This window comes from Aquila chrysaetos, chromosome 11, assembly GCF_900496995.4.
Source record: "Aquila chrysaetos chrysaetos chromosome 11, bAquChr1.4, whole genome shotgun sequence".
In the NCBI taxonomy this organism is placed as follows: domain Eukaryota; kingdom Metazoa; phylum Chordata; class Aves; order Accipitriformes; family Accipitridae; genus Aquila; species Aquila chrysaetos.
This window is the reverse complement of record NC_044014.1, coordinates 35669625-35696860: the sequence shown is the minus strand read 5'-3', so window position 1 is coordinate 35696860 and position 27236 is coordinate 35669625. Positions and strand designations below refer to the sequence as shown.

General features: G+C 39.2%; 1 protein-coding gene across 2 annotated transcripts in view; it reads left to right on the top strand.

The window, feature by feature from the left end:
* The window catches only part of PTEN (phosphatase and tensin homolog), a 49671-nt gene that overhangs the window by 6616 nt on the left and 15819 nt on the right, over positions 1 to 27236 (top strand). Inside the window, exons 2-5 of one of the 2 annotated variants that reach the window (XM_030030218.2) lie at positions 9666 to 9750; positions 13193 to 13237; positions 18424 to 18467; positions 21854 to 22092. In XM_030030218.2, coding sequence (XP_029886078.1) covers positions 9666 to 9750; positions 13193 to 13237; positions 18424 to 18467; positions 21854 to 22092 — 413 coding nt within the window. Of the gene's footprint in view, positions 1 to 9665; positions 9751 to 13192; positions 13238 to 18423; positions 18468 to 19369; positions 19510 to 21853; positions 22093 to 27236 lie in introns of those variants that run through there. The other variant, XM_041127330.1, reaches the window with a different exon arrangement.

Genomic DNA, 27236 nt, shown 5'->3' with positions numbered 1-27236 from the left:
CCCTTTTAAAGCCCACCTCCTTTCTAGTGCAAGTACCCAGCAAGTAATCTGGAACTCGGAGCTACATGTGATTTGTATTCATTTACTGTGCCTAATGTAGGGTAGATATTGAAGGTTAATTATTGCATACCTTTTAGAGGGGGGTGAATGGGATATAGCCTGGAGTTGTGAGTAGTGATTGCTGGGTATTTCTGATGCCTCATCTTAAAACACTAGGGTAGTTGTAGGTTCTTTTGTCTTGGCACTGCCATGAAGGTTTTTGGGATTAAAGCTGTGCGCGTTTGTGCATTTGTGTGAGTTATTGGCATGGTGATTTCCGGACTGTAAGAAGGGAATTTATTTGAAAATATGGGAACATTCATAAGTGGCCTTGTAGAGCAGGATCTCTTCTGAAACACGAATGCTTTGTGGGTGGTTGACTCTACTTTGGGTTCAGAGATTGCCGTTGGTTTTTGAATGTGTCTTAGTCCCAGACTGATATTTCAGATGTAAACAAACCCTTGTTCCAGTTTCTAATTCAAGTTAGCATCTTCTTTGCTCCTGTTGTCATCTGCCTCATTTACCATCTCGCCTATGAGGCCCTGAAAAAAAGGAATTTTTGTAGAATGGAAGTAAGTAATTGTGCAGTTAGGCCATGTATCATGCTGCATAAATCTAGGTTATCTTCATAACAATTTTTAGGCAATGTAGCTAAAGTAGTGGGCTCTGTGATTCAAATGGTAATTGACTGTGCAGCTAAAAATTTAAACTCAACTTGTCTGTGTTTGGGATGATGACTATTGCAAAAGCTGGCATTGTTCCCTTTAAAGATGAAGTCCCAGCTTCACAGCCCCAACATGCACCAGTGCATAAAAACTGCTTAATATCCAGTATTTTGCAGTGAAGAGCTTAAGAAATGTCTTTATAAACTTAATTTTGCCTTTGTGGAGCTGCAGTATAATAGCTTATAATTGCATGATTAATTTTCTTAAGAAGCCTCTGCTTAATTCATTGCATTGTCTGGATATATATCTGGCTAGAATTGAGGTAGTTGTGTATTTTCTATTCTTTAATTTCTTGTGTGTGTGAGTTAGAGAAGTAGTGTCCTTTTTTTGTACTAACATTTAGAGGAGGAAAACGCTGAATCTCATTAGAATGAAATTTAACATTATCTAGTCCGGGCTTGTTGTTGAGAAATGGTTTATTAGGATGGCCTGATGTCCTGTTTTGCTGCCTTTATCTTCTCTTGGATCACCAACGCCCCACCCCCAAATTAAGGTTTGATAAATTCATACAAGTCCTAGTTTTTGTAGCTTATAGTAGTTTTATAAAGCTTTTTAGTGTGACATTTGTCCTCCAGCCTGATAGCTGTTTGAAATTCTCTTGTCTCTGAAAGTTTTGGATGTCCTTTCAGACTTGCAGAAAGTTGAGACTGAGCCATTTTTCACTTCCTGTCAGTAAATATCAAAGTAGTGACTCTATGTGCTGACTTCTTTTTAATGAATAAAATTCTTGTATTTTTCTGTGGGTGTTTGAGGTTAGGATATGCTTAAGTACACACTGGTGCTTCTTTAAAGGAGATCCTGCAAAGTGTGGTAGTGTGCTGAGAACACGTACCAGGGAGGTCCTGTACTCTGCCTTGAAAGCATTCATGTTGAATTTGGTTCGTGGGTTAAAATAGGTAAATTTGTCACTTCAGGGGTCTCAGACTGAGATGTGACAGTCAAGCTTCTCATATACGTTGTCTCCTACTGAGAAGATGCACTCGGCAGACACATTACCTTGAGGACAGCTGCTCAGCCTTGCACATACTCTAGGTCTTGGGCTGCTGTGTGTTGCTGCAGCTAGTTGGGATGCCAGGGTAGGCATGGTAAGATGGGATGTGGCTTCTAAAGCGTGAGCAGAAACAAAAAGCTTTCTTAACGGGACCTCTGCGTGTTATCACATCTAGAAACTTGTTGGGATTGTAGGGTTTTGTTCAGTGTTGTAGACCTGGACTTGAAGTTGAGTAAGGAGTTGAGGCCCAATCTTTGACTCCTAAGCTGAAGAGTTCGTTCTATCAAATTTTATATGAATAATATAGTGTGCTGTTGCATCATTTGTTATGCTCCTGTTTGGACTTGGCTTTTTCTTAATGGGAAGGGTAGCTTTTTTTGTGTCCTATAGTATCATCAGCTATTTTAGAGGGATTTGCAGCTCTTCAGAACATGTTCATGTTTCCTTTACTATCTGCATGCTTTCCTATCTTTATTTGTGATTCCAAACCATGTTGAAATGGAAGTTTAAGGCATCTTTTTCTCAGTATTTGTCAGAACAAGCTCTTCTATAGAGAAGATGTCATCTTCTTTCATGCTTCTCTGTTACTATTTTTTGTATTTATGCTGTGAGGTTTATGAGGTTGATACCATGTTTTGCAAAAAAAAAAATGCTGCCTGCTTATTATGTAGATTATGTGTGGGTTTTTTCCAATCTTCTTGACCCTATTAGTTGTTCAGCAAAGCCTCCATATGGCTCAGAGCTGCAGGACACATTTCATACACCTCACAGCTGAAGGGAGAGACTTTTGCGCGGGGAATACTTCCCAAGTGCAATATAGTAAGCAGGTCCAACAGCCCTGCTATGGGATGGAAGTGAGTTGAGGATATAGCTGGTTCCCGAGACAACCTGGCAGTATCATCTTCAAGCAACTTCTGATATATTTCTTGGCACTGCAGGAATTTGAGTTCCTCTCCAGACCTGTTGTCAGCCCCATGACCTCATCTGGACAGGTTTGCCTCCTGGAAATGAAGGAGCTGCAGTTTTGTTGTTCCTTGTCTAGGTTGCTGCATTTAAATTACAAGCTGAAAGATTAAAAAATTAAAAAAAAAAAAAAAGGAAGGAAAAAAAGGGTTGTAGTTGAAATATTGAGCATTAAGGGGTTAAATGCATTTCTTCTAAATCATAAAATGTTTCAGCCACATCTGAGTTGGTCTCTTTTCTTGTTCTTTAAGGCACAGATGGTAGAGTTGGCAAGTGCGGCTGGCTGGCTACAAGGAATCCTCCTTTGCTCTGAAGAACTTTCTTCCTGTTCATTTCCTCTATACTTCCTGATTATCCAGACTCATAGAAAAATAGTAAACTTATTTTGCGTTTCATGCTGGCTAATGAAAATGCCACCTATTTAAAAAAACCCAACAAAAGGTATGCATGTGTACAGGCTAAACAGTATACATTCTAGGAAACTTTTCTAGATTTGGCTGCGTATATTTTCCTATGTCTTTTTTGTTGTTGTTAGGGATGCTGTCAAGAAAATGGCACTAATAAGAGCTTGGCCATTTGTCAGGACTCTTAAATCTGTTTGAGGATGGAGTGTGGACACTTCTCGTAACACTCCCCCTGTAGCTTCAGGCTGTCAAGCTGTTGAACAGCAAGAAGAGTTCTTTTTTTCTTGCTGTTGCTATATGGTTTTGTTTAAGCTGGAGTTAAAGGGCTTGAGGTTAGCACGCTAACATTTCATAGCTGGTAGGGCCAGATGCGCTGCTAGACCACATGGTTACTGAAGTCAAGAGTTCCTGAAAATTGCAGACAAATTGAGACAACAAAGCAACTTTCGGAGACTTCAAAGTCACCTTGTTTCTCTGCTCTTCAGTGTCACTATCAAATGGGACATAGCAGTTGACAGCTTGGCCACCCAATACTAGAGGCTGGTTTCCTTTGCACTGTGGCTCTCCGCAGCCGGGAGGGTGATGGGTGATGCATAGTGGAGCAAAACTGACAGCAGCTTGGCCACCCAATACTAGAGGCTGGTTTCCTTTGCACTGTGGCTCTCCGCAGCCGGGAGGGTGATGGGTGATGCATAGTGGAGCAAAACTGACAGCAGCTTGTGCGCGAATGAGGAGTGGGCTGTTTAGGAGCGGATTAAAGCAAGTACATGCCTTGCTTGCCTGAACTGGAAGTGAAAATTTGCATTCCTGGCAGTTGTGAAGCTTTTTTCAGGCAATAGAGTCACCAATTTATATCTGTTCTTTAAGTGAGATTCATATTTTGGAAGCTGGAAACTGAGGGTTGGGAAAAATGGACTGTTGTCCTTTTGTTTGAAGGTGTCAGGTTCAGGATTTGCAGTAAGTTTTTTAGCTCCAAAGCATGACTTGAACAGTGGGCATCACTCACAGCTTCAGGCACACTCAGCTTGTTTTAAATTTCCTTTTTAAAGAAAGTTGAAGTCTAATGCCTGGTAGGTCTTCCTGAAGCCTTTGATTGTAAAGGGCTAATAGTTTTAAAGTTGTTTTTTATTTGCATTTTGATTTAAAATCTGTCATCAGTGTTGGGTTTAAAAAGTAAAGCTATATGTAAATTCTTAAGCACTGCATGCTCTAGCATGCTTATAAAATAGGAAGATTAGGTCATTTGCTTTCTGTTTTTCAGTTATAGCTGCCTTCATGAGCAGAGCGAGGATAAGGGATTAAATACTTTGTTTGAAACAGGACTTCATAAAATTACTTAGAAATTCTAGTGACTCACGTTCTAGATATTAATTGAGAATGTTGATCATTGCAAGAAAGACTAAGCTGTATATTTTTGCAACTTTCTTGTGGCTGTTTAAGAACTTAAGAATTGGTAAATATTTTGGTATGCTTTTTTGGCCACCTTCCATTATTAGGAAAAAAGCTGAATTTGTGAGCAGAATCAGTTATAGGACCAACATGAGTAATTTGTGTTTATATCTATGTAAAATTTAAAGTGTATACTGCATATTCTTTAATTTGATCTTGGCATAATGTAAATATATAGACAGCTATTTTTGAAAATGATTATAACTGCTGATTTGCATAATGATACAGGATTTTTCTCATAGCAACTGGAAAGACTGTCGTCTTTAGCATGTGGGAATGATTTCAGGCTTTAAGAACAGTGTTTTGTTAAATCTATGAACAGCATTAGAGCAGAGGTGTTTCTGAAGTGGTGTATGGATTATTTGCTTTGGTATGTCTTCAGTACAGACAAAGCATTGCTTTTTCATTGTGGCATTTGGTAACTTAGCAAATGATTGGTTGCTTTCATTTTAAGGTTCCTTGAGTATAGAGTAGTGTTGTCTTCGTTCATTTGAAAGCTGAAGTTTGGTAGTTAGTAAGAAGTATGAATTTGAGTAGAGGATGGCATTTTAGTGTTTTGCTGCTGTGTATCATGAGTGTCTTGTATTTTTTTTTTTATTGTAATTGCTAACTAAAATCCCAGCCTCCACGTTTACAACATTGAGAAAGGAATGAGTGCTTTAAAAACTGTTGAAACCATTTCTGAGAATGGGTTTCATAGGGAAGAGCTACCTCTGCAAAACGTGGCAGGGTTTGTTTTATGTTTTTTAGAAAGCCCATTTCAAATTTTGGTAGTTATGACAGTTTGGTTAACTTTGTTTTACCTGTGTTGTAGAACTGCCTCAATAAATGGCTGAGGCTTTTTCCATTTTCATTTGCCTGTCTAAAAAAAAAAAAAGCTTGGAATTGATAATGAACTTGTTGCATGTTTTAAGTCATCAGTTCTTCCAGATTTCTAAAATTATCAGTATCATTACCAATTTCATGATGACTCAGAATTCTTGCTTTGAATGTAAGCCCAGCTTCCAAGCTCCTTTGTAAGAAATCTTGTCTTGGTAGCAAATATCTTAATTTCAGCTTTGGAAATCAATGTTAAATTAACTGAGGTGTGAAATGTGGTGTCTCTGAACTGTGAAAAGTGGTGTCTCTGAACTGTTGAGCACGGCTGGTGATAAAAGAACTTGCTGAAGATGATGCTCAGTGGAGAGTTGCTCCCTAAACTGGCTTGGCTCCGTACCCTTCTGTGCAGTGATCACAGGCTGTCCCTGAGGAGGACTGTTTCGTTCCCCAGCATCAGGGAAAAAGCAAGCTAGTACCAATGCTGTAACAACCATCCCCTTCACTTGCTGCAGATCTTGGGACATCTTTTTGCAGGAGAGGAAAGGGTGAAAGAGCTTGGTTTTCATGGCAGCTTTTTCAATTAAGTGATGAAACTGCTATTTCTGCTCAGAGATTTAGATCATCTGTACAAACAGCAACAGCACTTCCACTCTGTTCTTCCATCTTGCGTTGCTCCTTAAAGCAAAAGGCGTTCTTCAGTTGCTTGAACCAACAAAAGAGTTTCAAAACAACGTGCTTCTTCAGCATGCTTGTCAGGAGCATATATGAAAAAGAATAAATAATCTTCACCAGCAATATGAATGCATTTGTCATAGTTGTTGCTTGCTTTCGTTTGGAGCAGGTGAAGCCTGCAGCCTCACACGGGTTCTGTGGAAGGGTGTCGTTTGCTTGCTGGGGCTGGTGTCCTTTAACACCAGATCTGTTGCAGACAGGAGAGTGAGTCAGCAGTGGCCTGTGAATTGCATTCCAGTCTAGTACTTTGAGATAGTAAGTAAGGTACTTCAGGACGATTATATTTAGGTGGGGGAGAAATTGGCTTGCCTGTTTAAAACAACAATCGTGTTTTTCTGAAAACAGCCTCCCCCCCTCCCAGGCTTACTGTTGAATATTTGTTTTTCAGCAACACTTCAGTTTTTGTGCTATCAGGATGCAAAACCCCAGAGCATACAACACTTTTATTAAATCAGCATCAGTAAATTGATTCATACTCCCTGCCCCGCCCCCGCCCCCCCCCCCCCCCCCCCCCCCCCCCCCCCCCCCCGCCCCGAAGTGTTTTGCCATTTTCTTTGCTTACTGGCATATTGTGGAACACCTTTTGCAATACCAGCTCTGGGTTTAAAAATGCACCTGTAATGATGCACGGGTTAAGCTTAAGCATTCAATTCTGCTGGTTTGCTCCTATTTAAAAGAAGAAATGCATGCGACCTGTGCATGTACTGCTCGTGCATCGCCCTTGAGGAGCAAGGGAGGGGAGAGCAGTCACATGAGATGCGGGAGCCAAAAGGGGATTGCACTTTCCAAAAGCATGAGACCGCCCCGGTTATGTTGGAAATTTTTATCTCTCTCTTTGCCTGTGTGTTTTGAAGCTTTGGTGTTTGGACAAGTCTGTGAGCCTGCAAACTGGAAACGCTGCTGTTAAGATGTTCTGTTCCCTTCACTTGGGGTGTCTGTCTGCTTCTCTTCCATCTTGCACCAGCTGGGAATCCTGGAAAGTATCTTGTTTCTTAGCCTCTTGGAGAGGAAAAGCCAACAGCAGAAGAAAAGCATCTGAACATAAACTGCAGGCTAAAATGTGTGAAAAAGATGTGTAGTAAAGCTCACGATTGCAAATAGAAATTTGCAAAGTTACATGGTAATTTGGTGAGGTTTGGGCATCTGTCTCATGGGTGATACTGTAGTTGAAACTGAGTTTTATTTTGATGTGGAATGTCAGAATGAATTTATTTTACCCCTGTTGCTAACATGAATGCTTGTCTTCTACGGAGAAGTGCTGTGGAAAGCAGGCTAATATACTGGATTATTTTGCTATGGTAATTCATATAGCCCTGCTGCTCAGAGCACGACACAAAAGGAGGTGCTTTTGAATATAAATGCTAGAAATGGCAGTAGGAAGAAATCAGGTTAAAATCAGGAACAAGGATGGAGTGATGGATTGTGCTAGGTGAAAGGAAATTCACTGGTTTTTTTTTTTTTATTCACAGGCATACAGCAGGTGCACATGATTTATAACCAGTTTCTTTTGCTTATGGCAAGTAGTAACTGGTAAAATAGTAAATACATTGCTAATTATATAGTGCCTTTTGTTAGTTTAACAAAGAGGTGTGGACTGCTTGCGGAGTAAAATACATTGAGTGAAGTTCAAAGTTTAAGATTTATGTGATTTGATAGTATCTGAAGTTATGACAAGCTCTGAAAGTTAGGCAACTTTTTTTTTCAAGATAAGCTTTTTTTAGGGTTTGTGCAAGTGCAGAATAAATTGGAAACCAGACACAAACTCCTTTCAGTGTCTGTATTTAAGGCAGCTATAGATATTTATTTGGATTTCTCAAAAGCTTTCATATTTTTCTCATTGTCTGCATAAATCATCTTTTGAATAGTCCAAGCAAACCAATGTCTATTAATACTTGGATTTAAACATAGTAAATGCTAATTCTTTTTTTGAGAGTAGAAAACTTTATTTCCGTGTATTCAGTTCTTCATGTTTTTCTTAAGTCTTCTAGTTGACTGTGTAAATGTGGAACTTTGTCCATGCTGGTTCCCTGTGAGTACTTAGGCTTGTGGGAATCCTGCAAGGATGGAGTAAAGTAGTTTGTATCCTACTTCAGGCTTTTCTTTGTGTACAAGTAACTGGAATATTAATATCTTGGAAGCTGCTACAATGTCTTCCATTCTGATGATTACTCTTTGGAGCTGTGTTATATTTTAACCATAAAAGTAAAAGTGATTCTTACAATTGCGGAATAATTTAGGTTGAAAGGGACCTCTGGAAACCACCTGTTTCAGCCCCCTTGTTTAAAGCAGGACCCACTTCACCCATACCATGCTTTGTTCTTATTCCTTCTAAAATTAGTTTGAGGAGGAGTATGGTAATGTGGTAGGGTATGGTCTGTTTTCGAGCTGCTAGTTTCATTTCTGTTTTGCTTTTCAATGAAGCTTCTTCACTACATTATCATTTCTAATAATGTTTAAACCTTGGGAGTACTTTCTTTTCTTGAGTTCTGTTTAAAAAGAAAAATAATCCGTATATCATTACACCACCAGGAAAATAAATACCAGTAATTTTCTAGCAATTTGTTGTGAATTTTTTACATCGGCTCTAGATGTAAACTTACAATTTTCCTATTTGGCCTTTTTCCTTAGTGCTAATTTGTTTTTGCTAAGAGGTATTTTTCCTAAGTTCTTTATCTCAGGTTGCTTTTGGCAAGTGAATTACAGGTAGTTCAGAATAAGAAACTAGAATATTTTTCCAGAAGTGGGGAATTGTTTTTTTTAATAAACAAGATAACATAATCTTTTTCAGATCTGTATGTTCCCATCTATTACAATATCTTACATTTAGGCATTCAGAGCTACCTTAGCAGCTGCTATAGTGGTCTGTTATGTAGAAATCATGGGAAGTGATAAAAACATAAGTGTTTCTGTAGCCTTGCCAGGGCTTACATGCCTGAAATGCACTTTTTTGTTTGTTCTGCTGTTTTGCATGGTATACCTATTTTGGCATCGCTGGCGACTTGGACATGGGTTTTAATTTGGAACATCTTGCAATTTAGTCACACAAGACTATTTTAATAGTTTCCCCTTGAATTTAATATGCCACTCAAACTGTAGAGAAAGACCAGTACGTAGCATCTATGTGATACTAGCGAGATGATGTACAATAGAAGTGGATTACTTGACTCTGCTTTTCTAGTGGATTGCCTTCCTAATGGATGTTAACCTATTAGTCCAATAGCATAGACTTCTAATAAGTTACCTGTTTGACATGTAAGAAAATTTCTGTTATAGTGGCTGTGGTCGAAGTACTGTGTTTTCAAAAGTTTCTCCGGATTCCCCTGCCTCCCTGCCGCCCCCCCCCCCCCCCGCAATCTTTTTCTCAGCTCATTTTGGAAAAGATCCCTTATTACTGCATATATAAAGCTGAATTGTTAGCATATGGGAGTCGGTTGGAGTTGTTGCTCTGACTTTGACAGAGTTAAACATTTGATTAATGTCCATTTAATGCTATTGTAGAAACTTTGCATCCTTTACAAATGTTTCCATAACTTGCGTATTCAGATATTTATCCAAACATAATTGCTATGGGTTTTCCTGCAGAGAGGCTTGAAGGGGTATACCGGAACAACATTGATGATGTAGTAAGGTAAGGCTTTATTTTTCTTTTCCTTAACTTATTCTTGTAAATCTTAAGTATCCTTTTCTGCACTCATTTATGTTCTGCTAAGGAAAGGATGCATGTTCTGACTCGTAGAATTCAAGATGCAAGATTTTGCATCTTGTGGATGATGCCGTATTAGCTTTTCTGAAAAATGTTGGAAACAACAAAAATGATATTTTCGGGAATTTTAGACCAGACTGCTGTTCTGGGTTGATCTCAAATGCATGTATTCTGCTTTACAGTGTGAAAAATTGACTTCAGTAAATTGCGTTGGAGTAAAAGGAGGTTCTTTGCTTTTAGAAAGATGTCAGTCTATGCCTCTATTCACAGTGCTGAGAGTTTCCTCAGCTGATGGCATTTCAGAATATGTTTGCCCATATCCTTTCTTCAATCAATAAATGAAGTGCTTGATAAGTTAATTTTGATTTAAAGTAGTAAATCAAAAGGCTTTTACATCTGGCTGTGTTCAATAATTGCAGATGAGAAAAATCACCTAAAATTCGTTATTGCTGGTGATGCTTTATAGCACATTTTGTAAAAAAACCTACAGGTTGTCGTTTTTAACATCAAATAAAGTTATCTACTCTGAACTGCTGGATACAACTGGGGGAGGTGTACTTAGTGTTTCAGGAGCATTGTTGTAATTTGTTTAGTCAACACCCTCCCTGGAGAATGTAGTGTGAGAGGTTGCATTAAAAACTGAATTCTTGGCAGAAGCTGCCAAATGTTAGTGTTTTTAGGATCCCGAGTTCTGATTTTTTAAGTCATGCATGGTGCTTTTGAGATCTTGGGCATCTGAGGTCAGAAGTTCAGTAGCTCTCCAAGAGACTTGATGTTTGGGGATGGGGCTATAATGCAGTAAGGGGCATGGTTATGCAGTGAAGTTAGAAGTAGGTGTATCTGGACAGGAAGGTGCTGCTCCCAGGCTAGAGATGCCACAGAAGTTTCTCATAATCACTGGCAGGCAGAATTAGCGCTGCTTGGATGTCACTGGTAATTGTTTGCATCCAGATTTGTACAGAAATGAGTTGAGACGGCTCCTCAGTTCCCACACTGGGAGGAATTGTAACCCTCAACTGAGAATCAGTCGTCTGGAGGTAGCGACTTCCCTGCGCAGCTGTGCTTAGCTTCAGATGAGTTCAAGGGGGTTTTGTTTTTGTATATTTAACCATTGTGATGAAGCTCGCTATCTACAAATAGTACTGAAAATGTCAGAGGCTGGATTTGACGAGGCTTGCTGAAGTGACCTTGTTCTGTCACGTTGTAGTGAGAAATCACTTTTCCAGAGCTGGTCCTATCAGTGAGGTTCAGCATACCAATCTGTAAATACTCTTGCAGAGTGTGTATGTCTCTGCTAGAATTAACAGAGGCGTGAAGTTGTGTTTTCTAATCGTATCATTGCACACAGCTTGCATACAAGAAAAAGCTTTTGCTGTCCTTTTGGGACAGTTATGGGCTCCCCCACAAACTCAAATCTTTCTTTACCAGCAGTCAGAGCCACCTTTTCATTAAGTTGATGTGGGCATTGCATCTGCTACGTGAAATATGTGGTCCCTGATGGACTCCACCTTTGGAAATTGTAGTAGGGGCAAAGTCTGGACTTGGAATAAATGACATGGGAATAATCCAAATCAATAGTAACAGGCAGTAGTCTTTGAAGGCCCTCTTCCATTCACAGCATTGATTTCAGTTGCTCCTGTATGAAGGAAAATATATTTTATTGGTTAAGTATGTAGATATGTGTAAATTAGACTTTTGAAGGGGAATGACTATATAATTATTAAGTTGTCCATAAACACTCTGATCAAAAGGAGTAGTGATCACCTAAAAGTGTAATCAACCAAATTAGGATATGGAGAGATGCAGATAAACTGGCTGTAGGGAACTGGATGCTAAAGTAGCGTTATATTTGTTGCCCCCTATTTTTAAATGAGAATAATGCACAAAATGTCATCATGCAGCATTCTGCATGTTGCAATCAGCAGGTCCTCATCCGCTCCTGTCATCTTTTTATTGTGGAATTTTTTTTCCAAGAGCCTTTTATGCAGAAATTCAATGCGTTTGAGCTCTGGAGCAATTGGTATTGAGCCAGGATACGCCAGTGAGCTTTTCCTGAATAGCTGGTATCCTGACAAATTTAATGCTAATACTGTATGAGAAGTATGACCTGGACTGCTGGCTGTCTCCTGCGACTGAGGCTTTGAGAGGTTTTGGATGGTATTTTGTCCTTAGAAAAATACTTGCATGAAAGCTTGTACTCAGCTTTGTGGATATTACTAGCAGAAGCGGAGTCAGCTATCCTTGCTCTCCAGTGTGTTTTAAATAAGCGGGGACATCTCCTGAAACAAATGGCCATGTCCACCATCTTCTTTAATCTCTCAAAGTCTGCCAACAGGGACGCCAGTGGGAGTCATGAAATATTTTTCCCGATGAAATTGGAATCTTGTACTCAATGCTGCACAAGGAGCGTTCACATCTGTTCTTATTTTAACGCATCGGTTTAACCACAGAGTTCTTCTAGGTTCTTCTGGAATATTATGACTGATAACTAGAGCTTGTTTTTGCTTGAGCTTTCCAGGATTTTAGCAGCTAGTGTTTCTTTTCAATTTGAACAGCATGTTCTGTCATGGCTAATTAAATTCCTTCTGGCTGATGTGCAGATACACACTGTTGATGATGTTGAGTGTAAACATTTGTATGTTATTTCTTCCTGAACATTGCCAGGTGACACATCATATATAATCATGGCAATTTTGATGAATCATGTTTGCAGTTTGGCTCTCTGAGGCTTGTATGGGAAGTTTTTGTTACAAAGTGAGCATGAAAATGAAATAGTATAGTGGTCTTCCTCTTCTTTTCTGAACCCAGAATGTCATTGGGCACTGTCCTCAGACTTCAGTGGCAAATAATGGCCATTTTAAAAACCTGGAGTTAAAATAAATTATTCTGGCTGTTATAACTGGAATACGGAAGTTATTTTAACTGCTTTTTTTTCATTGCAATTACCACTGTGGCAAAACATTTTGTGTAGATGATTAAATTGGAAGTAAGTGTTTACAGATACCTTATGTAATCAATGCTTTCTGTTTTAAAAAGAAACAACCCTTCCTTAGTTTAATATATTGATGTACAGGTATCTTAGACATTAGTGCAGATTGGTCCAAACAATAAATATTTCAGTTGCAGATCAGATCTTGGTCTCCTCAGTTGCATAAGTAGTCTTACTCATAAGACTGGATTATTTGTATGAGTGAGGTTTGCAACATGCTGCCTCTTTGACTTTGAGGCACTGCAGGGCCAGCTGGGACTTGGAATGCAGAGCTGCACATGCTGGATGGTGCTTTAATGATGCTGCAAATTAAGGTCAACATTATTGCAATGTGTATTAATACATGCCTTTTTTTTTTTTTTTTTTTCCCTACTTAAGGTTTTTGGATTCAAAGCATAAAAACCATTACAAGATATACAATCTGTAAGTATGCTCTTATAGATGTATTTTCCAAAATAATGAGTTCTAAAAATAGCTTATGAGTGAAAGTGGTTTGTTGCTGTACTGAAGCAGAGCTAGAGATGTTTTGCACATTTCTTACAACAATTAAGCCTGATTGAGAGCACTGTTACTTCATTTAGTGGAGCTGAGTGAGGTTAAATGAAATGCTGGTGTGTATTCCTATTACTTGAATGCTTTTAAATGACTTGGCATCTAGCCCATCTGGAGCTTCTACCATGTGATTAAAAAGTGAAAACTAATTCACAGCAGGCTTTCTGTTAGTGTATTAATGTCTGGAGTGAAGAATTTGCCAAATGAGTATTTTCCTGTTTTTTTCTTTTTTTTTTTTTTTTTTTTTTTAATCGAACTGTATAGGTACCCAGGTTCTGTTTGCTTCCTCACTCTTCATGACTGTCCCTGTTTATTACTTTGAAAAATCTATTGCAGCAATTGGTAATGTGATGGTTTCTCACTTTTGTAAGTGTAATGTTTTCCTCTGAAAATTTAGTTATGCAGAAAGCTGTTCTTGTTACAGAAGGGATTTCTGTTGTTGTTGTTGTTGTTCCTTGATCATCTTTATATGTTAACTTAGGCTAATTTCATTTATATAAATGATTTGGTGATGTCAGCTGATGCTGAAGAGTAGGTCGTGGTTTTCCTACCCCTCATTTTTTCCCCAGAAATCTAAGTTGAATATTTATTGATTCTCTGAGCTGTTAAGGCTTTATTTTTTAAAAAAATGAATATGTTTATAAATATCTGCAATTAATGGAAAAATTACTGTAGTATGGAAATCCAGGCAATGCATTACATGGTAATCTGTTGGTCATTAAAAGTAAATATTTAAATATGCATCTAAATTAGCTGAAGGATTATGCATCAAGCAACTCTGTTTCCTGATGTTGGAGCAAAGTGATACTAGAAGCTGAGAAGTTGTATACTGGCTATTGAAGTTGTCTGTAAAGCCTGGGGTAGGATAGGGCAGAAAAAGATACGCAAATAAAATATGCATTAAAATAAACTCATTGGACACTTTTCATACAGTTCAGTAACAAAGTTATTTTCTCCAGTGTAGAAGCTCTCCAGAACGTTAGCCTTTTAATAATTACGGGTGGAAAGGACAGTGCTTCCGAGGATAGCTGATAGCTCCTTCTGCATGTAGGTGCAGCTCCCTAAGGGGTAACTTTCTGGATATCTTCCTTTGAAATCGGGAGCTCAGCGACAGAGATTTGTATCATGTAAAATCTAACTACTGTGGTTTTATTAGACCCCCCCCGAAGCCTCCTGACAGCTTCTGCTTGGTTTGGGGTGCAAAGCAGAATAGGACAGATACAACTTAATTTCTTCCTGCTTCTTTGGGCTGAGTTCAGCCGTCAGCTTCTGTGAAGTGTGGCTCTGGCATCACTTACAAGACCAGGGTTTGCTGAGCCGCCTGATACTGAACTTGTTTCAAATTGGCTTGAGAGGTGACAGGTGAAAACAACAGTGTAGTGCTGTGTGTAAACTTCTAGGCTTGGTCAGACAGTAAGAGTTTAGTAAGACTTCTGTGCATCTTCACAAGTAGCTCCTCAGGGAGGTGGTGCTTGAAAAGTTTCCACTTTGCTGTATGCTAGCAACCTCATTTTACTTTAGAAAAAAGCAAAAACCAATCCCCCAACCCTACACAGGAACAACTTTAAAGTATTAAAGTGAGAAGAGCTGTGATGGGACAAATGCTTTTGACATTTACGTTGCTGATACATGTGTTTTCAACTGTAGAAAGAACTTGTCCAGGTGTGCCAAAGGTTTTTGTCTTTAAGTTCTTCACATAAAAATTTTAACTTTTCAGTTTTTGGTGCAAGAACCCCCCATCGATTTTCCTTGTTGCTAACTTCAAAAAAACCACAAGTGAAACTTCCTAAAATTACTATATTCACCCTCAGATGAAAACTTTTGCAGAGTAAAACATCCTTTTAAATTGTGCAGGTTTTCTTCTTCCCCAAAACATGGATCTGTTGCAAATGAAGATTCAAGTGATTACTGCACAGCTTGGAAAGCATAGCTTTTAAACTGTACATCTCTGGCTAGAGAGGCCAGGTTATCTCTGACTTTATGCAGGCAAAATTTATACACATGTTAAGTACATAAATGCCACTAGGTGAATTGTTGCAATGTTTGGTCATGAGCTGGGAAGAAATTGCAGTCTTCAGGTATTTCGGAGAACAGTGTCTCTTTAGATTAAGCTGATCCTTTGTAAATAATCAACCTATTGTCTGTGTTTCAAAGAAGGAGGTGGGAGTTCAGAGGAGTTCTGTGATTATATTCAGAATTAACTCAAACCCCAGGACAGTGTTTGAAGTTCCTTAAGGTAGCTGTTATATGAAGTTGGGGATAATGTGTGTATTGAGCAGTTTTATTTAAAAGGATTTAGAGAGAATTTTCTGAACTGATGGTTAAATGATGTCAGCTATGCCTCATCCTTGCATCTTGGCTTTTAACTTCCCAGTGAATGTTTGAGCAATCAGTTTCATTTTGTTTCTTGTTTGTGTTGGTTTTCTCATGTGTTCCTTTAACCCTTTGCTATTTCTTCTGTATTCTTTATTTTAACATGTTCTTCTACTTTCATCTCCTAACTTCATGTACTGCCAAATTGTTACCTCCCCTATTGTAATAATCTCCGTCTTCTCCAGTATATTTCTTTTATCTGTCCTACAGACAGATAGTTAAAGGAAGGAGGTATAATGATAAATGTGGATTTTATGTGCATACTTTCTGTACCTCTGTGTACATGGGGTTGGGCTTTGGCATGGGCTGCCATATTTTTGGCAGCCTATAGTCCTGTCCTCAGTGGGATCATGGTTATGATCAGAAAGGTGCCAGGCTGGCAGCATGTAGGATCTGGGTTGCTTTAAACTAACTTTAAGTGTAAGGAAGACTGCAAGAACCATGCCAACCCAATCCCCACCCCCAAAATCCAAGAAAATGTTCAGGTTTCATCTGGAGATCTGACTGTATTACAAGTCTAATAGTATTTAAAAAACCCCAATGCATTTGAAATGCTAAGCAATGGAAGCATCCCCCAAAGTATGTGTTGGTGGGATCTCTGCTGCAGATACATATGTGTTTCGTGTAATGAAATGGCAGTGTATTTTGTACAGCCATGTCTGGAGCTCTGCATTTGTTGTGTACGGCTCCCATAAGAGGGCATAAAGAGTGACATGGCTATGTTCTGTGCTCAGTTTCTATCCTTGGTATCAACAAGACTATTTTTTATCCCTTATGGTGTTCTACTTGATACTCTGTCAAACTTCAAAATTTAAAGGCATTTAAATGCCTTAAAAAATTAAAAAAATTTTTTGCCCATATGTGGATTTTTAAAAAATTTTTTTTTTATGTTTTCAAGACTTTCATCTCTTACTACCCCTTTGAACCAGATGTTTCTTTAAAGGAACAAGGAAACTTTTTTGGATAAGATGCTTTGTGTTAACTGTTTTGGTTCCTAGCAGGCTCAGCTTCCAAAGTTCAGATGCTGGCTAGCTTGTAACAGGCTTTGTCTGGCATGGCTGACAGCTGCTCCGGGTGTGGTGACTCCATCTTGAGTGGACTTACTGTGTCTAACCTTTCTTCTCAAAGGCTCAAGTGCAGATAATGTTTTTTTGAGTCCCATCTGCCAGCTTAACCTGTGCCATATCACTTCTGACCCAGAGAAAGTGTCAGCAATGTGATCAGAGCTGTAAAAACTGCCAGAATTTCCCTAGCAGAGGCTAGAGTTGAGAAGGCTCTAGAACTCAGAGAAAGGGAAGTGCTGAGTGCATGTGCAACCCCAGCAGACCTGCCTCTGTCCCTGGTGTATGAGTCTTGTGGACAAAGGTCAGTGCAGCACATGCGAGGCTCCAGTTACATGCAACAGTCATAACAAATAGGAGCCTAAAAGTTTGCTTGTCTGAAAGTGTCGAGTAAGCTCCATTTGCCTCCAAAGGCTGCAGTCATAACATACCTATTAAGGAAAGGTAAATTCATACCAGTCCTGAAACTGGTATGGGTATTTGAACCCTATGAAGAGTACAGGTTATAATCAGAACAGAAGATCTAGATGTGTTTTGTCAACTGAAATGACTCCAAATCGTTGTGTTTCAACCTGGAGTCCTGTTGTTTCAGGCAGGATTGTTCTCATTTTCCTTTCTGAACCGCATTTTCACTTGCATTGTGTAGGGGCACGTCATTTTGCCTGCAGAGAGCAACTCCAAGGAAAATTATGGAGGGCATCCACTTCTTGCCTTCTTGCCCCTCACCCCCAAGATCTGATCTAGCTTGTTCCCTTACAGCATGCCATTTTGGCTGTATTGGAGCCCTACTGATTGAATTGTTTATATCTGGTTACTGATGTTTGCCCCTAGGCAAGTCATCCTGCAAGACTAATACACTGTGGTTTGCTGTGCTACTAGCTAGCTGGAGTGGGTCTCTTACAGAGAGGCGAGAGGGACATTGGTGCAACTCCAGAGTCTTCAGAAATGTGTCATTTTCCAGAGTCTGTGAGGGGAAAATTGGCTGACTGGCCTTTTGGGTTTTTTGAGTTCACCTAATTTCAAGAACAAATGCCAATTTGGAGAGCAGTATCACAATCTCTGCTTGATACAAGTCATCTCCATTATAATATTCAGTGGTGCTTTCAGTTGCCTGTGGTGGTCGTCTTGTGGTCCTGTAATTGGAGGAAGAATGCTTGCTTAGGTTGTGCTAGCTGAGGGTCCTTGAAATGTCCTTGTGATCCCCATCACCCCTAGCACCCATGTTGTTGTTGAGGCGTCTTGACATGTGTTTTGAGTTCAGAGTCAGTTGGATGAAGGTCATGGCTGTCTGCTCTTTATGTGTTTCTGTGGGAGCATAAAGCTGCTCAAGCGGCTGGAGCTGTTAATACTGCAGTGTTAAAAAGTAATAGTGTATTGCATTACTTGCGTGAATGTCTCCATTGAGAGTCACACTGACTAAAACATGCTGATGGACTACAATTACCATAGGGTAAGTAATTGTTTTTCAGTAAAATAACTGATATTTTAGTGAGCAGCTTTATACATCTGCAACAAAACAGTTTTTCGGTATGTAAGCTCTAGCTATATTTTTAAATCATAAACATGATGGGTATACATGATTTTCCCATGTTTCTTGAGCCCTTGTCTATTTTTCTTTTTTAGATGTGCTGAAAGGCATTATGACACCGCCAAATTTAACTGCAGAGGTACGTTTTTACTGCCTAGTATGTGTTCTCTTTAAATTTCAGTGTTTCTGAATGAAGGTGTAAAGGAGGAGCTGATGAATAGTCATGTAGGAGATTTGGGCACAGGGAATGATTGTCAGATTGCTTTGAGTCATTGGAGAAACTTGCTATATTCTTGCTGCTTTCAATAAAGTACGTTCCTGATAGTTAACTAGATCAAGATTTAATAAGGCAATCAGAAGTCTACTGTTGCAAAAATTTTTGCGGAATGGGTTATATAAAAGTTTCTGTTCAATTCAGTGTGCAAACTTATTGTAGAATTTAGATGTGAAACTTAGAGAAGTCTGATTTTTATGCAGAAGTGTCACTTGGAATAAAAATGGAGAACACTTAAGCCACTGTCAGTATTCATATAAAACAAGTTTTTGAAGATCTGGAACAAACCTACAGCTGCTTTAAAAAAAAATTAATTCCCATGTGGTGCCTCTTTGAGATGATTTGGTTCTTAGACACTTTGCAGAGCTACCAGAACTAATGGGGAAACTTTTAGGGGTTCCTTTTGATCAGATCCTTGGTGAGTGGAAAGTGATGTACCTGTTTTGTCAGTATTAACTCGCCAGGTAATAAATACAGATTTACCTTTATTCTTTGTGCAGAGAAACATCTCTGTGCACAGTAGTAGAGCTTGTAGTTCCTCTTCATGCAATGCTTCAGAATGCTGGGTAGATAAGGAGTACTTGTGTGTACATAATTGTAGGAGATGAATACATTTTGACCTTACTGGCTAATACTACATCATAGCAAGGGCTCAACTTCTTTTTTTTTTTTATTGTTATTATTATCTTAAACCATCCTTCTAGTTATAAAGAGGGTGTTTAGAACATGACCAAAATGTAATTGGCTGCTTTAATGTCTGAATATAGAAGGACTGAAATTGTCATGTTGAAGTCATCTTCGCTTCTGATTTGCTCTTACGATGTTGAATGACAGTGTCCTGAAACCTCACTCAATACATACAAGCCAGAAAAAAAGTATTTTAAGATCTGCTTGAGCAATACTTTGGGTAAGACGAGAAAAGGCTTAAATGAAGAGGACGTGCTTCTGATATGTCCGGAACATATGCTTGCTTTAATTTATGCTTTTTATAACGGGGGTGCTCAGGTGCCTTCACTGTTAATCCTAATCCAAAATGTTGTTTGTGACAGCACCTTTCACAGCTCCTCTGCATAAACCAACACTGTTGTACGGAGTTACATGTTGCATTTTTTTCTTTTCATCCCCAAATTAGTTATCTTAGATAACCAAATTGGTGACTCAGGACTTTCCTTAGCAGAGGAACAACAGTTCTACTCTAAAATCTTTTGAAGTGGATTAATTTCAAAGGGAACTTCTTGTTTGTACACTTAGCATGAAACACCGTAGTAGTTCATTATTCAACTTGGATGCTCTTGCATCAAATTCAAAACCAAATGTTGAAAGCTCTTCATCTTCTTTGGATGCTAGCTTTCTGTCTAGGGTTTTTGCAGTTTCCGAAGTACTTCTATGCTGGAAATGCTTTCTGCTTTGCCACAGGCTTTCCTTTTTTTTTTTTTTTTTTTTTTTTCCCTCCTTTGTGTGCTGTGAGATTTTTCTTGCAATGTCCCTGAGCTTGGAGAGAGTAATCAGAACAGTTCTCCATGCTGTGTGCTCCAGTGTTAGGAACCAAAATCTGTGGAGGATCTGCACGCTCCCATGGACCTGCTCAAGATTATACAGCTTAATGTTTCCTAAGGTTGCTTTCTGACTCTTAATCCCTTTGCACCATCACAGGGCACCCATTTAATCTGCTCCTCATTCCATCTTTGAAGAAAATACTGCAAGGTTTACCTTTGATCCCAAATCTTGGAGAGCATCTTCAGCATGCTGTTGCTACTTGGGATTTTTCGGGACTACTTTGTCTCTCCTTTTCAGGGGAACCTTACTGGATGTAGTTAAGATAGACTCAAAGTTGTACGGACAAATTCGCAGCATCTCCTAACAGCTTCTTTTCTTAGGGGTTTCTAAATAAATCCTTTCATTTACATCTGCTGCAAACAGTGACATCTCTAAGTTCACATAAAAAGATCATTTGGGGAGTCTTTGGATCTTCCATGTGGAAGAATTTATTAGTGTGTGTTCATATTCGTTAACCTTTGCTGCTTCTTTAGCAAAGATTATTCATTTTTTCAGGCTTCCCTATTTGGTCTTCTGGGAGATTAAGTGGGCGGTCTGTACTATGAGTGACTAAACTGTCCTTGCAGGTCCCTCTGAAAGGCTTTGGACTTATGCTGCAGTAATTTAGCTGTTCCATAACTTCATCCCTTACTTCTGCTGTTTAAGTCCTTGGGGATTCATCAAAAGGAGTCTTGTGTGTGACAAGGGGGTAGAACTTACGAAACGAATACAAACACTTGCCAAAAAATGAAATGTATTCATTTTTAGACCAGAAAAGGAGATGGTGTTTGTTTCTAGCTGAGAATTTTTAAGTGAAGCAGAGTTGTATTTATAAGATCCCAAGTCTGTCGATCAAGAATTGGGGTGCACTTTATAAAGTCCTGTTCTCCTGACGAAACTAGTACAGCCCTATGTAATTCTGCCAGTTAGCATGGCATTGTCTGTCATCTTATCTGAGGTGTTAGAGGTTTGGGTGCTTGTCTCTGCTTATTGCGTATTTTTTGCTCTCTTGAGTTTTCTTTCATTTCCTGCATGCTCGCTTGAAATTCTTTCCATCTCTAGATGGAAAAAAGTGTTTGTGTGCGTGTTTATATTCATGTAAGAAAAAGGACAACTTCGTTCAGGGGTTTGACTTTAAAAGCTAGAAGTATTGCAAGTGCCTTACATGAGATTTCTTTTTCGATTACCATTTTTTAATATGGAAATTGCAGGGTTTTATTTCAAAACCCCTTTGAGCAAATTCTGAGAGTTTGTTCCCAATGTAGACCCAACTGTGCTCAGAATTTTTCAGCAAAATTCCTATTGTCTGATCAGTGACTGTGGTCTGGCCCCGTTTTCTCTCAGCAGGTAGTCTAATTATTGCTAGAGTAATGGGTTTTCACAAGGTTATTCTTTGTGCCAATGCACTCTTAAATTCTAGAAAATTCATGATTTAAGATACAGAGTCTGTGCCACTCATTTAAGTAGCGGTGTGAAATAGTCTCTTCATGTAGCAGGATGCTTGCTTATGTATTACTAGAGAAATGTCTGCAATGCATATCATATGCAGTACATTGCTGAATAGTATTGGAATAAAAAATTTACCTATCTATATGAAACACAGGGGGGTTTATTTAGAAAGTTAATTTTTTGCATGCTTGTCACAAAGTTGACCTGTCTAGTTGAGCTTGCTGTGATTTCCTTTTGAGATTTTGATAAATTACTTCTCATTGCAGTTGCACAGTACCCTTTTGAAGACCATAACCCACCACAGCTAGAGCTTATCAAACCTTTTTGTGAAGATCTTGACCAATGGCTAAGTGAAGATGACAATCATGTTGCAGCAATCCACTGTAAAGCTGGAAAGGGACGAACTGGTGTAATGATATGTGCATATTTGTTGCATCGAGGCAAGTTTTTAAAGGCTCAAGAAGCCCTAGATTTCTATGGGGAAGTAAGGACCAGAGACAAGAAGGTGAGCTATTTTCTGTTCTTCTGTTCTCCTACCTGTATATGCTTTTCTGGCTTGAGGTTGATTTGAATAGTCAAGCCCTTTAAGAAATACTTTCCATCAGTTGTGATATCTGGTTTGATTTTGCTTTAACATTATTGGATCAGTGCAGTTGTTCTAAATGAAAAAGCTTGCCTAAGCAGCACTAGCAATTAGTCACAACACTAAAACAATCTGGTTTGTCCATCTCTTGTTCAAGAAGATCTGGGCAGTTTATTTTAAATAGCCTTTTAAATAGCATTCTGCTCTGTGTTGCATCAAATAGGCGGTTGATGAGTTCAGCATTTTCAGCCCAAATAAGAGGATTATTCTAGCTTGTTTTGCCTGAATGGATGAGTTGTTCATCTCCTCAGGTTCTCTTAACTTCTGTGGTGGTGTTCGGAGGTGCATAGTCATTACAGTGCATGTTACAGTTGAATATCCCTACTGGAAGAGTCTGTTGTTGGATGCCCCTTTTCAATAAAAGGGTAGTTAAGCCCAGACATTGGCTGCCTTGGAGCCTGCTTCATGAGGTGCTGCCATTTAGTTTCTTATATTTCTCTTGAGGAGAAATGGGAGGATCTCATTTCAGAGAAATGATGTTCATGGCTACAAGAGCTTTCTGTTAAGACCTTGTCAGTGGTACAGACAGACTTAGCAGTAACTGTTTGTTGGACCTTTCTGTCATGGTTATGCCTCATTAGTGGGAATTTAACCTCCTTATTTGAAATCTTCTCCAAATATAAGGTGTGACTTGCAAGGTCACTTCAGCAGGCTTCCCTGCTCATCTTCCATCATTTCCTTGTGTATGTTAGTAGAGCAGCCCAGGGGGATCATCCTGGCAGGCCAGTTTCAGCCTACACAAGTACAGAGCTCTCTGTGTTCCTGTAATATTTGCATGAAGTATTAATTTCACAGTTATAGACCTCTAATAAGCAGAGCTTCATGTTTGAAGGCTCTTGAGAGCAAAAGTGTCACATAAGGAATTCTAGAATTTGGCTGTTAATTCATTGGAAGGAGCAAATAACTTCTCAGTTTGCTCTCTTTACAAGATGGAGCTGTTTTTCCATGTAACTGCTGAGAAGATAGTTGTGGTATAATACTAATGCGGAGACAGTGTCAAGGTTTCCCATCAAAACTTTGTGGCTTTTGGTAAGAGTGCATGATAGTGAATAGGAATGAGCTGTGTGATGAATAAACAGTATAGATTACTCCTGCTGATAAAGATTATCTAAAGAGCCAGATAAAATATGATGAAAACTACAAAACTTAACAAATAGAGGGTGAAGCATGTTGTACCTCAGTTTCCCTTCTGTTAGAAGAGGGTAGTATTTCTGCACATTAGTGTGTTGAGGGTAAGGTCAGTTAGGTGTTCATCGGTACCCCAGGCATGTTTGAGGTAACGGAGAATGTCATAAACAGGAATAGTGAGACGCTTGTTTAGCTTCACTGTAAATATTGCCTGTAACCAGCAACTTTGTTTTGGTTTTTGATGTGTCTACTGGAAGAGTTGGGTTTGGGTTTTTTTTTGTTTTGTTTTTGTTTTTGGTTTTTTTTTGTTGTTTTTTTTTTTTTTTCCCAGCACCACTTGAGCATGGTTATCTTTATGTGGACAGTGGGCACCATGTGATTCACATAATCCTTAAAGTAGTATTTATAAACAGGTATTCCAGTGCAGGTTCTGGGAGTGTTTTCTTCCCTTGTGGCCCATATTTCAGTGTTATATGTCAAGTGCTGCTTTCTGATTTGACTCTTCACCACACCTTTATGTAATTGACTTGCTGAACTCAAAGTAATTGAGGCATCCAAAGAGCTGTTAGGACCTAGAGACAGGAAAATGCCTTTTTTTTTGTTGTTTTGTTTTTGTTGCTGGACCAACATGTGTATGATGAAGGAAACTGGTTTTAATTAGGTACTGAAGTTTCTTCGTTTAAAGCAAGCACAAGGGGCGCACTTTGTATATAGCTGCTCAGAATAGTATAGCTAAAATCGCTGTTGCCACTGATGTGCATGGCAGAGTGAATTCTTCAGAGGGTTTAGTCCATGCCAGCAGGAAGTGTGAGTCTAATTGCCAGAGGAAGTGTGACTAATTGGTCAAGAGAACAACTTTCAGTACTTCTGTAGCAAGCTTTTCACAAGTGCTTGCTGGGAGAAGAAGCTTCACGGAGGCCTTTGCAACATTAAGTGAGAGTCGTAGATGAGGCTGACAGTTGCTAGATAGTCTGTTAATGTAGTGTTATCCTGGAAGAGGTAGTGGGGAATAAGACATTGCAGAACTGAGTCTTAAAGTCTGTCTCTGACCAAAACCTGTTGGTCTGGGTTTTTTTTCCCCGCTGTGTGCTGCCTCTTTTGACTTCCATAACTCATCCTAGTGGTGGGAACTTTTTCAGAAGAAGGAAATGAAGATTAGAAAGTATTGGCTAAATGGTTGTGTCTATCAGTCACCACCACTGTAGTAGAACAGGACTGAATTTTATTTTCTCTTTGAACCAAGGAAGACAAACTGTTTTCTGAAATTGGATAAAGAACTGTAATTGTCCAGCCTGTTTTCAGAGCTGGGGGAGAAGTAAACCCCCCCCAAAAGTCTTCTAAAAAAGCTGCTGCTTCCAGTGTTTGAAATGGTTAGCTTATCACCCGCTTTTCCCTTAAGATGCACACTGAAATACTACTGATGAAGACTGACAACTTACCTTCATACAGCTGGAGAAGGTCTTTATTGATTCCTGTTTCTGCCTTGAAGGGTTTTATGGTGAGGATTAGACTTGGAAGGAAGCATAGTCTACTCAACGGATAGGTATCAGCTGGGAACAGCTATTGAAGTGCTTGAGCTGGAGATTATCCATTCAGGAACATTCTTTGACCATCATACTGTTGTATTTTTAGGAATGGCTCCTAACAGTGGTGTAACTGAACAGGAAATGGAAACCAATTATTTTGTGTGAGGAAGTCTCAGAATGACTCTTTGAGCAGGGTAGATATCCAATGTCTTATGTGTCAGAGCTGATCAGTTGTGATGCCTGTTTCTTCGATGTACTCAGGTGACAACCTCTGCTAAACCAGATGCCATAAGCCTAGTCTGAGGTTGCAGCTTTAGCTTCACTCTCACAGTAGGGCATGTTATTAAAGTGAATGTGGGAATATTGCTTCCAAAAATACTTGTTCTTCATAATACTGCCTGTGCTATATTGAGAGGAGAACCAGGAGCAGCACCTGACAGTTTTTGTGATGTCTACACAGCTCAGTAGCTTCACGGTGCCCTGTGAAACTCTGGCATAGAGACTAGAGCAGCTTATCTAATGTCCATTTAAAAAACGATGATGGTGATAGATGGGCAATGTAAGCTTCTTGAGGAGAAAGTACTTAAACTGCCTCCTTGTTCTTTATTCTTGTTAAGTAAAAGTGGGGATTGATTGCACCTCCCTGAGTATTAGCTTGTTATGAAAGTGTTCTGCTTTGAAATCAGACCTTTGGAAAATGGAGGACTTTCTGTTCTGCTTCAGTGTGGCTGGTTCTTAGGATCTCAGGGTGAAGGCTGTGCCTCCGGGGAGTAAAAATCTCTGGCTGGAGGGATAAAACTGCCACCTTGGCTGAGAACTGGTTTTGCTTTGAGATTGAGTATCACTTTACGTAGCCGCAAAAGTGACTGTTCCCTTCATTCTGGTCCCAGCCCTGGTTGTCCTGATAATGTGTGCTGGGGTTTCTCCATGGGGCACATCCTTTACAGCATGAAAAAGCTATGAGCAGAGAAGGATGTGTTTTCCTTACCTGCATGGTTTTCTTCTGATTGGCAGCATTGGCAAATTACTGATGGTTTGGTCTGAGGTTGGTGTTTTCTTAGTCATGAAGCTCAGATCCTAGGAAAGCAAACTTTAAAGCTCCCGTAAGGAGTGGGTCTGATAACTACTGAGATGACATCTGAACCAAAACCACGGTCAGTGTACAAGGCTGCTTAAGAAGATCATTGTAGAAGTGCTGTAGGGAAAAGTCTTTTGTGTAATTTAGAAACAGCTGAAGTGGTAACACTTTTTAAAAATAATGGCAGGAAGTAAATACTTTCATGTGCTTGCTAAGTTAAAAGTGCTGTGGCCACTCTTAGCTTATGGCTGTTGTAAGGTGAGGCAGGTATTAGAACAGTTTATAGAAAATACTGTGTTCCAGGTTTTGTAACCAAAATGCTCATAGACTCTTCTATGAAAACCTGTTTATTGCAATTTCACATACAGTTTTAATATGAAAGTTTACATACTGATGCTGTTGCAAGTATATTGTATGGATTGTTATAAACTGTGTAATGCATTTTCTAGGAAATTAAATTATTTTTCATCTTTATCACTTTTGCTTAAAAATATTAGCTCTAAGAGCTTTAAAACTATTCCCTCACTTGGAAGTTTAAGTTGATTTAAAATCAGTAATAATAACGTTCTTTGGTTATATGTTCTCAAAGCAAGTGTTTACTTCAGAGTTGCAGTTCAACTGAGGAGTCCTTCATTTAACAGTTTGGGCTCTTTGGCCTGTATTAATGAAGCTTTCCACTTCTGGTTTTTGTGAAAACATTTCAGAAGGGCATTTTTTAATAGAAGGTAGTGTCAGTCTTGAGTACAGTGATATTAGCAAACAAAATTAGAATCTTTTGACTTAAAACTGCTGTCAAAATGTACTTCCTGTATTGGTGCTTAAAAATTAGAGTATGTTCAAGGCACCACCTGCTTAACTCCCCAGCCCAAAAAAAAGCAGCAGCATGAAAGCATCTTTTACATGACCCTCGGGGTGTCTGAGGTGTTTGTTTTTAAGATATGGAAAAATCTGCATTCTTTGCCTCATTGCTTGGGATGGATGTTTGGAGATACATACTAAAGTAACTGGAAAACCAGTGTCCTGCTTGTTCTGTGCTGGGGACTGGTCGGTTAATTGCCTGGTGTTAGATAACGCATGCAAACAGCTTCCTCTTAAATGCTCAGCAGGACAAGTACAAGAGATGTGGACATGTGTCTAGGGAAAAGGGGAATGCGTACAGAGGCTGTTTTGGGGAATGGTTTGGAGGTGGATTATGTCTTTGCTAGTCCTTAACGTGCCCAGGATGGTCCACAATGAAGAAATTGTTGAGGGTTGTCACCAGTTACTGTACTAAA